The 13607-nt window shown below is 38.4% G+C and overlaps 1 protein-coding gene across 2 annotated transcripts in view; it reads right to left on the bottom strand.

The window, feature by feature from the left end:
• Nucleotides 1–1836: 1836 nt before the first annotated feature.
• Nucleotides 1837–13607, bottom strand: part of LOC144092639 (adenosine kinase-like) — an 81982-nt gene continuing 70211 nt past the window's right edge. For both annotated transcript variants that reach the window (XM_077625622.1, XM_077625623.1), the window contains exons 8-11: nt 12358–12393; nt 10003–10120; nt 2247–2333; nt 1837–2124 (exon numbers count right to left, since the gene is read on the bottom strand). In XM_077625622.1, the coding sequence (XP_077481748.1) occupies nt 2000–2124; nt 2247–2333; nt 10003–10120; nt 12358–12393 (366 nt within the window). In that variant the 3' untranslated portion in view covers nt 1837–1999. The remainder of the gene's footprint in view (nt 2125–2246; nt 2334–10002; nt 10121–12357; nt 12394–13607) is intronic.

The following is a 13607-nucleotide window of genomic DNA, read 5'->3' as shown; positions in this document are numbered from 1 at the left end:
GCTACAAATGAGACATGCGAATGCGGCCGTGGGGCAGGTGGGCTTAAAGAATAGAGAGGCTGCTGTGTTTTCTAATGAATGTCAAGCCAGGGGGGCCCAGCGGGTCCTCCATCATTTCAATTGGAGGAGCATGTGCCACCACTGCAATCTGCCCACATCCATCCCCCGAGCCCACCGTCACACCCCTGCCCCGCCCCCCAGCCTATTTCCCAGCCCTTGCCAACTATCCCACAAACAGTCCTGCCCATCTGCGGAGTAAAAAAAAAAAACATCCAGGGCCTCAATTACGACTCAAATCGTTCACATCTCTAATCTACTTTTCCAATTGAAATGAAAAGGAAAAAGCACAACACAAATGTGTCCCCGGTCCCCAAAGCAGACTCTGACACTAAACTATTAATTGCAGTGTGTACTATACATAGCTGCGGTACTTGTGTTTCCACATGAGGTTAATGAAGCGAGGCGAAAAGTTAAACTGGGAAAGTGAGAGAGGTGCGCAGAACAAAAAGAGGTATTTTCCCCCTCCATTGTCATGACTTAATCATGTCTGCTTCCTTTTTTGTTTGTCTTTTGCCATCTGTCATCTTAAGGGAGGCCAATGAGCCAGCTGCCATGTGAGTGGCGATCTTGCCCAATCACAAATGCCCCCCCAAATCCCCATCCCACTTCCCCCACACCCCTCTTTCATTTCAGTGTGCATCTGTGAGGCAGAAGCAGGTTTTTGTTTTTCTTATTTAGTTGGCAGCTGTTAACTAAGTTGACCATACTCAAGTCTTTTTTCACTTCAAATTTCAAGTTGTATATTTGGAAATATTGAAATAAACAGATACATAGGTGTAAGCATATATTTTCATTTCCATTTGTTCTGAGATTGAGGGTTTAATCCCCAGTGGGTTCCGACCATCCTGTGTGGAGCTTGCGTGGGTTTTCTCCGGGTACTCCGGTTTAGTCCCACGTCCCAAAAACATGCAGGGTAGGCTAGTTGAACACGCTAAGCCGCAGGGGTGTCAGACTCGGGTTGGTTCGCGGGCCGCGTTAACGTCAACTCGATTTCATGTGGGCCGGACCATTGAGCAATTCCCGGGCCGCACAAAATGATGCGGCGGGCCAAATTTGGCCCCCGGGCCGCCACTTTGACACATGTGCTCTAAGGTATGAGTGTGAGCTTGAATGGTTGTCCGTCTCCTTCTCCCCTACCATTGGTTAGCCATCAATCCAGGGTGTCTCCCGCCTACTGCCCATAGTCGGCTGGGATAGGGTCCAGCACCCCCGGCGAACCTTGTGAGGAAGTGGAATGGAAAATGAGTGAATTTCACATTGTGTAATAACAATTTATGTTATACATTCATCCATACATTTTCATTCAAAATCAAACTTAATTAAAAACTAAATTTATTTAAACTTTAATTCAAAAAAAGTTATTTTTAACATTTGCATGTGTATACAGTAGTCCCTCGAATATCGCGGTTAATGTGGATCAGACATGGCCGAAATAAAAAATAATAATTGCAATTAAAAAAAAGAAAAAATATATTGTATTTATTTTAGTTTATTGTATTTTATTTTTATTTTTTATGAACTGTAAAAAAAAAAATTATAGCAGAAAAAAATCGCAAAGTAGTGATTTCGCGATAAGTGAAGTCACGATAATCGAGGGATTACTGTATATTCCTAATCATTAAAAAATAAATAAATCATGGCACTTCATTTTTTAGTATGTAAGAAAATACACCATAAAATCAAATGAATTAAACTCTAAATAATTTTTAGTGAAGAGATGTACCTAATGTTTTGACTGCTACAAAGTAGACCTAAAAGCTAAAGTAGAAATTCCCATTCACTTGACGCTGGTATAACAGCCATTTATTAGCACTTACTTCTTCCTCGATGGCCACTGTGAGTAGAAAAAGAAAGAAAAACAAAACAAAACAAGGTAGATAAAATTCCTGACTCGCACACACGTGTGACAAGCGTGTGGTGCGGGACGTGCGTGACACGTCTATTTAAAGTCGGGCTTCTCCGGGAAGGTGCAGCCCACTCGTTGGATGATGACGTTGGCGGCGTAGTGTCCGGCTCGGATGCACTCGTCCAGGGGATGCTCCTGGACCAACGCTGACAAGAACCCTGTGGAGGACCAGAAGACAGCTCAAGATTGGACAGCTAATTACAGCCTTCCCATGACATGTATGTCCCCCCCCAAAAAACAATAAAAACGTGTAGCAGACATTTTTTTTCACCCAAAGTACCTCCAACAAAGGCGTCTCCAGCTCCGTTTGTGTCCACAATGTCGTTCTGGTCGATGTCCACGACGGGAAACATTGACACCTTGCCACCTAAAAAATGACCACCAAAAAGTCGAACTCTTAAATTCAAGTTTTAGCTGAAGCGCTTATGATTAAAAAAAAAAGTATGTTGCAGTTGCAGTTGTTAAAAAGACATCAAGGGCAGAGAGTATTTCCATTATTCTTAAATGATGTAATTAGTTTTATTACTATCATTAAAGTATGCGCTTTTCTTCAAAAGTTAAATGGAAAACCACATAGTGAAAATATGGTATTGAGTAATAAATGAATAAAAAATATGAATAGGTAAAAAATGAATTTTTTTGTATGCTTGTTTTGTATTTTCAGGAGCATTTAATATCATTTGTTTGTCCATTTTAAGTGTTCTAGCGTCGGCAATTTGTCCAAACTATTCAGAAGTAATTAAGATATAAGTGTTAGGCCATTTTAATTTTATAAATATACTTGCTTGTTGGGTCCTTGTAAGATAAGTGGCTCAGATAATGAATACATAAATATTAGTATTTTTTTCATTACAATATTTTCCGCAATATAAGGTGCAACTAAAAGACAATTTTCTCCGCGCGTTATAATCCAATGCGCCATATTTATGGATGAATAATGGTTAATCAATGTATGAAATTCCCTTTAGCACAGCTTCATCTAGTTTATGTATAACACAACTCCACTACTACTATTATTACTACTACTACTACTACTACTACTACTACTACTACAGGCCACTCATTGCATGTGCGTCTTAAAATACAGTGTTCCTTATAGAGCAGAAAATATGCTAATTAATCCTCCAATGTACTTAAATTCGCTATTTCAAAAATTCGTGCATAAAACATCTGCTCTAAAATATTAAAGAAAATGTAACTCATTTGTCAAGAACAAATGTATCCAAAATATCTTTAAAAATATGGTGTAGTTGCTTCTTCCAAATACTTCACTGCAAGGTGAAGGTTACAAGTATGAGGAAAGCCTGCCGGCCCACCCGCATAACTTTTTTTTTTCCTGAAACAATTATTTGTCAGTCTACTTCCTGGTGGCAAACATAAAAGAATATCAAAAATAGTTGGACGTTTGACATACTTGTGCTAAGGGAGAATTTTTTCCTGCAAGGCAAAACCCAAAACAGCACCGCTATGTTATCAAATAAACATAATAACGTCAGTTTATCAGTCATCGTAATGAATCTTTATATTGTTTGGCCACATTAAATGCAAAAATAATAATCAAACACAAGAGCGATGGCTAAATATTTTGAAGTTTGAAGTCATTTTTAACCTTGGGTGGAAAAATAATCTAATAATAAGTGTCGAAATCAAAGTGTGAACAACAAAAACATCTTTTGTAGATGTAATTATAGCGTGTCTGTCTTAAATAGAAGATGGATTGATTTTGAAACAATATTTCAGGGAAAATCCTTCTGGTCTTGGGATGAGAACATTAACTATTAATACTTTAGTGTTTAGTAAGCCAAATAACCTCTGTTCTCTCGATTTCAATCAAATATCAATTTATATTTGCCAAACAAACGTTTAAATTGGGAGAACTGCCCTTGAATGTTCATGTTTCAGGGCCATTAGATTTATGCATTCGTCCCTCCCAGTCAAAAGGAATTGGACGGCTAGCAATATCATTTCAAAAATGCATACAGAAAGACAATAAAAATTGTAAATACTGCTCTGGATTTCATAGGATTTGTATTTAATCAGACTTTTTTAATTGAATTGATTAAAAAGTGGAGATTGGACATAATATAATTTATGTTGGCTTTTGAGCAAAAACATCCCTTGAATTGTAAAATGATTAGTGATATTAATCGCAAATTGCTGTCAAATTTGACCCCACCAAGGGTCCCGTTTGTGATCTAATTGGAAGCCATCTTATAAAAGCCCTGTTAAACTCATTAGCCGCCATTGCTAGCGCCGTCTATTTATTGTCGGCGAAGCACAATTATGGATTTAGACGACGTCGACGTCAAAGGAACAATCAAATCGTCGGCGTGCTCCGTCCTCAATGAACCGTCGACGTCTGATCTGCCTAATTCATCTGTTTTGTTCTCTGCCGGTTGGCGCTTTTGAAAAGAATTGTGGCTAATAAAGGCCTTAATTGATACTAATTTCAAAGAGACTCCTGTTGAAAGACCTCCTCCATTTTAATCAGCGCCACACAAGAGCGCTAATGAGGGTATTATGAACAAAAGCGCGACAATTAGGGGGCTTCTTTACTCCGTGTTGCCGCTGGTTACGTGTCAAAAAGCCACAAATTCGCCATCCGAGAGGCCGGCCTCACAGTTCTGGGATCGAGGGTTCGATCCCGGATCCGGACCATCCTGTGTGAAGTTTGCATGTTCGCCCTGGGCTTGCGTGGGTTTTCTCCAGGTGCACTGGTTTCCTCCCACATCCCCCAAAACATGCCGGATAGGCTGATTGAACACTCTAAATTGCCCCTAGCTATGATTGGTTGTCCGTCTTCTCGTGCCCTGCGATTGGCTGACCACCGATTTAACCCGCCTGATGCCGGAAGTCAGGTGGGATCGGCTCCAGCGTCACCCGCGACCCTTGTGAAGATAAGTTTGGTACTCAAGGGAGGGCTAAAACTAGTATACAGTGGTACCTCGTGATACAACATGCTCGTGGTACGACGAAAATTTTGATCGAATAATTCGCTCGCGATACGATTAAAATTTCGAGATGCGACCAAGCCAGGTGGCCATGACATGAGAGGCTGTTTATCATTGTAGCGCACTGTCTTTTTTGCCGCATCTCTTTCGTGTATAACTACTATATCAACGAGGACTGAACGATTTATTCAGACGAGTTTCGACCAGGAAACGCACAACGCGCATGCGCGGGCAAAAAGAGGGCTTTCTGGGTAATGAAGTATACTCGTGCACACAACACCCATAGGCAATGGCACCCTTTCTCTGAATAAAACTTCATTACCCACAATCAATACGTGGGTAAGCTCAGCTATTGCATTTCCTGTTATTCTTTCTAAGGAAAGAACCTCACGCGATCGTTCTTTAAAGACTATTTCTTGTTGGCAAGTGGTCGTGCGTTATCCTATTGTGAGGACATTTGTGTGCATCATTTTCGGAATATTTTGAAGGCAATACTACAGCAAACAGTCCATCGATAGCGAACGTGAGGGTGGAGGCGTGGCAAACCGCAAACCCGGAAAACGAAGGTAACAAAAGATTAAGACAAAACTAGAATTCAGTTATGTGTAAAGTTACATTAAACGTATGTTTGAGTGTGTCTGTATATATTACTCCAAGTTAATTTAAATTTGTTTGTTTCGTTACGAGTGCGTTGTTGTGGAAAGTCCCCCCGAACAGACCCCCCTCCGCCTCTGTGTGTGTCGTTGTCTCTCCCCTCCGCGAAATGCGTCTAATTTTACATCTATTAAACACATTTTTTTACTATTAAACCACTCGTTATTTATTACTTTGTCAATATATGGCGAATTAGAAGAAATAAAACATTTTTTCCAATCCAATATCCTGTTTTTGGTGTTTTTTCAGAGGGTTGGAACGAATTAATTTGTTTTCAATTCATTTCAATGGGAAACGTCCACTCGAGTTACGAAAAGCTCGACATACGATCTCAGTCTCGGAACGGATTACGATCGTATGTCAAGGTACCACTGTAGATATAAAAAATGTATTTCCAAATGGTCTCCTCTGATTTTCACCCTTGGCCAACACGTCTGAAATTCCCCTTGATAAAATGAGTTTGACCGCACGGCGTGACGCTCCCATCAGAGTGGAACAACACATTCCATGTGAGAAACTTCTTCTGGAACACTTCCCGTTGCGTTCCGGCCAAAATGTGAAAACGCAGCGAGAGGAAGAAACCGCCTTGTTGGCAAACGTGAGGAAACGAGTCGACATTCAATATGTTTCTCTGTCGCAACCGTCAACTTGAAAATATTACACATGCCTGTAATTACCTCGACCACCGGCACGAGGAGCGTCGCCAACGCGAATCCATAAAGAGAAGACATGAAAGAAAACTGTTTTTACATGCCGTGCCAGGACGTCTTCTTTCTCGGTAATTGACTTTGGCTAATAAGACGCACGCAACATACGAATCCTTCCACTTCAAGCGGAATAACATTGCAGCTTGTAAACCAACAAACAAACGAAATGTTGTTAAAGTGCACGTAGAAAGTAAACAACTTCACGTCCAAATTTTTGTTTTTTAAAACAGATGTTTTAAATTGTAACTAGACCTTGAAATAGGCGAAAAAAAAACATTTTTTTCTCTATTCGATCTTGATTTTTAAAATAATTTCACATTGTGTTTTAAACTGATAGTCTTGACTGTAAAAAAATCAAATGGCTTATAACAGGGGTGTCAAACCCAGTTTGGTTGGCAGGCCACATTTATGATGACCAGATCTCATGTGGGCCGGAGCATTTTAGATATAATATTTAGATTTTTTTTTTTTAATGGATTAAAAGAACTGGATTAAAATCCCTGAATATTCAGTTTTTTATAGATCTAAAACAATGTTTATTTTAGCTTTTTTATATATTTTTAGATTTTCCAAAATGATTTTTGAACTAAAAACACAGGAAAAAATGATTTAAAAATTACAATTATTGATTTAAAAGGGGGAAAATCAGGAAATTTAATATAAATCTATACTCTTCATTTTAATTTGATCCTAAAACAGAAAGTCGGCACTCATTATTTACTTTCCCGGGCCACACATAATGATGCGGCGGGCCAGATTTGGCCCCCGAGCCGCCACTTTGACACATGTGGCTTATAACATGTTAAATAATGGCGTAACTCAAATTCTTAAGTTTTCTTAAGTGATTTTTTTATTTTGAGTATTGCTAACTTACTTTTTAATCAATTTAATATTGAGTGAGTGAATGAGTCCGCTTAATTTAAAATGTAAATTTCAAACAACTTTGCTGGACTTTAGTTTACTTGTTGAGTTTTAATTTGATAACTTGTTTTTTTTAGTTCTCATCAAAATTTGACCTTTTCTTTCTTCTACACTTTTGTTTTAAACTTTAAAATTACTGCAACGTCAATGCTAACTTTTATTAGCCTGTCTATGGCAAGTCACAATTAATGATAGCATCAAGCTTAGGTTTATTCAGCCTAAATTTTGCTCTATAAGCCACTACTTTTTTGCCATAAATGTATTATCTGTATTCTTATTTCTTATGAAATTTGCCTGGTGTGGCTTAATATTGCGCCCTATTTTGCAATATTTACAATCATTTCTTTTTTAATGCGAAATATTTCCTAGTCAGTCCTATGAATGCATTCCCGTCATAAGTCAGCGTTATTTTCCAAGATTTTAATTGGACAACGAGACGCTCATCTTTCCCCATCCTTAATCACCACGTAATGCTTTTAACGTGACGTGGCGAGGCGAGGCTGGCGACCGCTCAATTTTCGACAGGAGGACAAATTGCCAACAAAATGAGCCGTCAAATTTATTAGCGCACCGCCTCTGGGAAATCTTTAATTCTCTTTCTTTTTTCCCCCCCATTTGTTGTAATGTTGACATTTATTTGGCTGTGAAGCCCAATGACGAGCATATGAAGCGTTCCTGACGTTCGCCTTTGTACGTGACATGTGAAACGCGTCATCTCCCTTTCATGGAGCGCTTTCCGACGCGGTACGATGACAATGAATCTCAGTTCGTCAGAAGTTTCCCGGGCTTTGACTGATTAGAACGAGCTCATTAGCGGGCGATGAAGCGATGTCACTTGCTTATTGACTGGAAGTGGAAATCACCATGTCACGGTGTTGTTACGGTTTTGTTTTTATGCGAAGGAATTCCCCCTGGATACGATTCAATTGCGAGCGAGCCGGTCATCCGCTTCAATAGTTTCCATCTGATGGATGACACCGAGGTAGCTGCATGCTAATTGCTTGATTTCATTTTTGCTCGCCCGATAAATGTCCACCAGACAAACAAGTCTTGACCTACTTGGCTGGAAATGAGTCCCAGGATGATTTATGACGGCGAGATGAGGAAATTCTATGACGCTTGATTGGATCAACAGTTTAGGAACTAAATGGATGCAAACAAAAACATTCTTCGGAGGGTTTTGGAAAAACATGATCAATTTTATTTTACGCGTAGCTGTTTGTTGTCTAGTTCAGATGAGGAAAAAGATTGATAAAAATCGGGAATTTTTATCTTAATGTTAGATCACGCAGGCTTGGAGAAAAGTGTTTTTTGTTGTTGTTTTTTTAAAGGAAGGATGCACTTTCTTATCACACGTAAAGAAAAATAATGTGTCATTGTTGTTTACTTGTCTCTGTACACAGACAAGGTAGAAAAATCGATGAAAATGAAAAATCCAAGATTTTATCGGACAAACATAACGTTGAGTACGAAAGGGACGTTAAGTTGTTTGCAAAGATAGCACAATTCTTTTTTAACAGTAAGCTAAACTATGTCTTTATGATTATCTTTTTTATTCCTCTTTAGACAGTAGGACTAACAAATGAATTAAAATAAAGATTTTATCCTAAAGCTTGTATTTCCTAATCAGAGACTATATATATATTTATTTATTATTTCTAAATTTTGGATGTTTATTAGTTCTACATTTTGGATGTTTATTATTTCTAAATTTTGGATGATTTTGGATATTTATTATTTCTAAATTTTTATGTATTTTATTTTTTTTGTGTATTTCTTGGGTGTCGCTGTTGTCAAAATATATAGTATAGATTTTTTTTATTATTTCTAAATTTTTATGTATTTTTTGGGTGTCACTGTTGTCAAAATATATAGTATAAATATTTTTTATTATTGCTACATTTTTAGGTATTTCATTGTTGTCATTTGCCTTAAAAACATAAAATTGGAAATCAGAGCTTATCATTAAGTAAATTTTTGAGACAAAAGTGACTATGTACTTATTTTATCATCTAAAAAATACATTGAGCCATTTTCATTTTTGAGGGAAAGATTATCATGTTAATCGCAAAACATAGTCCTGAAAAATTAGACTTCCTAATTTACCAAGTACTCCCGTATGTTGCTTTCGAGATGATGACTCTGACAGTAAACCGAAATCCCAAACTATCGTCTCGTAAAAACCCAAACGGCGAGTCCAAATGACGATTGTTCTCCTCGCTTCCCGATATCGGAACAATTACAACCACGTTCACCTTTCTTTTTATCCTGAGCAAAAAGGGCAGACGGGCGATAAAAGCGAAAACACGCTGGTAAAAAATGGAATAAAAGACAATGAATGTAGCAGAAAGCCAGTATGGTGGTCCTCACCTGAGGCCAAAAAATAAAAAGCACAAGGGCAGAAAGGATGCCATTTAGTCTTTAGGAAGCCAATGAGTTAAATGAAGTTTTTCAAGGCTGAAGAAGCTTTAAAGAGAAGAATCCCTGAGAAAAAAATGTATGGAGTGCTTCCAAGTTGCAAGTTCTATACAAATCAATGCCCTTCTTTTTTTTTTTCTCGACATCTGGCGTCAATATTTGGGCTCCACTTCAAAGCCTGGGAGGCCCGATTGAGTTGGTCTATTTGAGGCCACGGTTACGCACATCTGTCACGGTCGTGTACGCGCGACTGCAAGACAGGGGCTGCAGATGGGGGAGGTCTCGCAACCCTCGTGAAAATACGTGGGACGGAGAAAAAAAAGTAGAAGGGAAAATAGATTTTGGGGGGATATTTGGGTTGACAAGGGAGCTGGTGACAACTTACCTACGGTGGTGGCGGCGGTGTCGTCCTTGCCCTGAGTGAAGACCACCACTCTCGGCCTGGAAGGGTTGTCCTTGGGGAGCTTTTGGGCCAGTTGGGCGATCTCGCCGATGTCGTCCGTCTAAACACAAATAGCGTGTGAAGGGTGGAATATAAGTGAAGTGAAGGAAGGGTAATACATCAAGTGTGCTGGATCGATACAGAAAATGATACATTTTATGATGTGAGTTGAATTTTGATGAAAGGGAAAAAACGAGGAAACTTCAAAATAAAATGTGTTATGAAATGGAAAAAAATTGGATAGTGAAAGATTCATTCATTCAAATTTGGCCTGAAAATGTAATATATGTATTTTTTTTGAATTAGTTGATGTTGTTTTTTCTCTATTTTTAGTATATGAATGAAAAAAAAATGATAGTCAGAAAGAATCTTCTTATTCCTGAACAATCTTTATTTATTTTTTCTTTTTATGTGTTTTTTAGACTCATTGTTTGCCATTGAGGGAAAAAGACGTCCAATTCATTTGGAATGGGAGAAAAAGAAGGAATATTTGTAATCTTGATGTCAATGTTAAATGAGAAAATGTGTTTTTTTTACTCTTACTCAGTGTTGCCTGGGCTCATTGGATGACTAACTTGTAACTCAAATTCAATTCAAATTCACAAACGAAACATATATCTTCCCAGTCAAGGTATCAATGTAAGTCTCTGAAACTTTCCCCCCTTTTCTTTGAGTAAATTTCCCCTGGTATGACTTTTAAGAAAAACCCAACGTGCTCCATTTCAACATATTCACGTCGCACAATCCCGCTCGGAGTCGAGCAATTTCTCCGTGTCGTGCTACCTTTGATCGTGCCGCTGAAATAAAACCCTCTACACCTGTCAATGTACTTTTATTATTAACTCATCTTGAGCGAGGGTCCTGAAGCACCCCCGAGAGTCGGGAGAGTCCTCGGAAAACAACGATTTTCCACCTTTAAATGTCCTTTAATCATCCCCGAGAGGCCCGCCGGGGCCGAGGAAAAAGCGGGTGGGACGCTCTAAGTAAGTGCTAATGGTGAGGTTAACGCAGAGGCTGTTTGTCAGCATGACTGCTTGAAAGGGAGTGCAAGCACTCCCCCACAGAACCCACGCAAAAGCACACAAGGTTTCACCACATTGTCGCCTTCCGGTTTTATGTTCCCGACATAAAACAAGGGGCTCGACGGAGAGGGGTGGGGGGGCTGGCTTGGTGGAGGGCAGCTAGAAAAACGGGCTGAAGAAGAAACACTAGTTTTTTTGGGTTTTTTTTTTTTTGCTTTACTTATGTAGTGCCATTGACGGCTATGGGGGTCCAATTCATTTTGGCTGCGAGAGGTTGGCAGAGAATGGTCGCAGATGGATGAAAAGTGTAGCACTTGGAGTGGAAAATAAAACGATGGGAAAAAGGGCCTCCGTTGCTAATTGATTTCAAAGCGTTCGCAAGGAAGGATCAACATGTCAGATGATACCGCTTAATGACAAAACACTTTCGAGGCCAGACAAAAGCGCCAATTTGTGGAATGTTTAAAAGGCTTGAATAGGATTAGAGTGGAGTTTTCGTCCAGCGATTTCGGAAATGATAATAATAGAGCGAGATGCGTGAATTTATAAAACATTTTTTTAAAATAAAAACTAACTAAGGGTTGTCATTTTGATTTTAAAAACAATGAAAATGGAATAATTACAAATCACAATACTAGAGATTTTTTTAAATGTGATGTCATTTTTAAATATTTATATACTATATATATTTTTTAAATAAGTAAAATGTAATTTTTTTTAGTTCTTGTACAAATTCATATAATTTTTTTTTTTAAATATGTCATTTTTAAATATTTATATACTATATATATTTTTTAAATAAGTAAAATGTATTTTTTTTTAGTTCTTGTACAAATTCATATAAAAAATGTATCAAAACGATAAAAAAATCGAGATTAATATTTATAAACATTTGTTTTTGTGAAAAGAGATATGGAAAAAAAATTCCATTGATTTCTAAAGGTAGTTTATAAATGCTCAGCTATCAGAAGATAGCCCACCACCGAGGTGAGCCGCCATGAAGAAGAGCGCCGGTCCGACGCTACGGCTTCCCGAGAGGCTTTCAGAAAAATTCAATAAATAACATCTGTACGCGATGTCGGACGAGCAAGAATGCGTCATAACACGGAGCGAGCGAGAGACGGCTGAACAAAGAAGAAGCGACGGCTGCCAGGTTGCCATGGCAACTGCGGCGAGGCCTGGACTGTATAATAGCGCATCAATCACTGTCCAAAAAAGAACTTCATTATCAGCAGAAATAAAGAAGAAAGTAGCAAGGCGTCGGTGAAGTACTTACCTGGAAGCCCAGTTGCTTGCCGAATGCAGCCGCCTCCTGCAAACACACACACATGAACACACAAGTGTATAAATCGACTATTTGATTCATCAAAAATAAATAATTAAAAACAAACAAAAAACACTGACATTTTTGATGATATTACGATCAAAAAATATTGCAAATAAATTAATATATGTTAATAAATATCGGGCTGTAGTAACTATATTGAATGATAATTACAATGATAAATTGGCTATATATAGTAATACATTTGCCATTTTAATCCAAGTTGAACAAACAAACACACACAAAAATGTAAAAATTAGAGGAGCACCCAAAGAGCAGAATTCCATCTAAGCAGCCAGATTCAAAGCATTGCTATATTTCTGACCTCAGTGACCTTTGACCCTCTTCTCATCATATCACCTATACTGCAAATTTGAGTGCAAAAAGCTAATCAATTACTACAAAATTCCATTTCTGACCATTATGCCTTTATTATCTCAAAATTGAACCACTTTTTTCATTTAATATTATAAAAAAAATCCTACCAGTTTGATAATAATCCCTTTATTTTATGGAAGCATATACTTAACCTCTATTTTCTGTAAGTTTAACTGACTGGAGGTAATAAAAATAAATAGGAAAGTTGATATTAAAGTAAAGATTAAAGATAGTTGTTACACTAATATAAAATTGGAATGAGTGTGGATTATACTATAATAACAGTTCAAATGCAATACAAATGAATAAAAATGTGTAAAGATAAACAATTCCCCAAACAACTTTGTATCTAGCATCACAAATGAACGTCATATCATAAAGATACAACTATCAAAGCTCCACAGGGAATCCTAAAACCCAAATAACATGCCATAAATACCAAAACCCTGTCAAAGTTCCCACTGCGTCAATACTTGATGTTTTAGGCCTGTGCGCGTGTGAGTTCTGCATGTGACACGACATGTTTTGGGCTGTTGCGCTCGACAGATTTGCAACGTCGCTCCATGTGCCGTCGCAGCTGTCGCCACCGTGGCGACTCCTTCAAGTGACATCTGGGCCCGCCAAGTGCCGAAAAGAGGTCGAGAGAAGCGGGAAACAAGGCCGGGATGCTGTAAAGCTTTTGGCCGGGCCAAACGAGGTAAAAGATGGGGATAACGAGGCGGCGGTCGTTGCTAAAAAGCTGTCAGAAGGAGTGCTGAGAATGTTGCTGCTGTCAGAGGATTAGACAGTCCGAGGGATATTTTTAGAGCGCTTAAGCTAATAAT

The sequence above is a fragment of the Stigmatopora argus genome, chromosome 18 (assembly GCF_051989625.1).
Source record: "Stigmatopora argus isolate UIUO_Sarg chromosome 18, RoL_Sarg_1.0, whole genome shotgun sequence".
NCBI lineage: Eukaryota > Metazoa > Chordata > Actinopteri > Syngnathiformes > Syngnathidae > Stigmatopora > Stigmatopora argus.
This window is presented reverse-complemented; position numbering and strand designations above follow the sequence as displayed.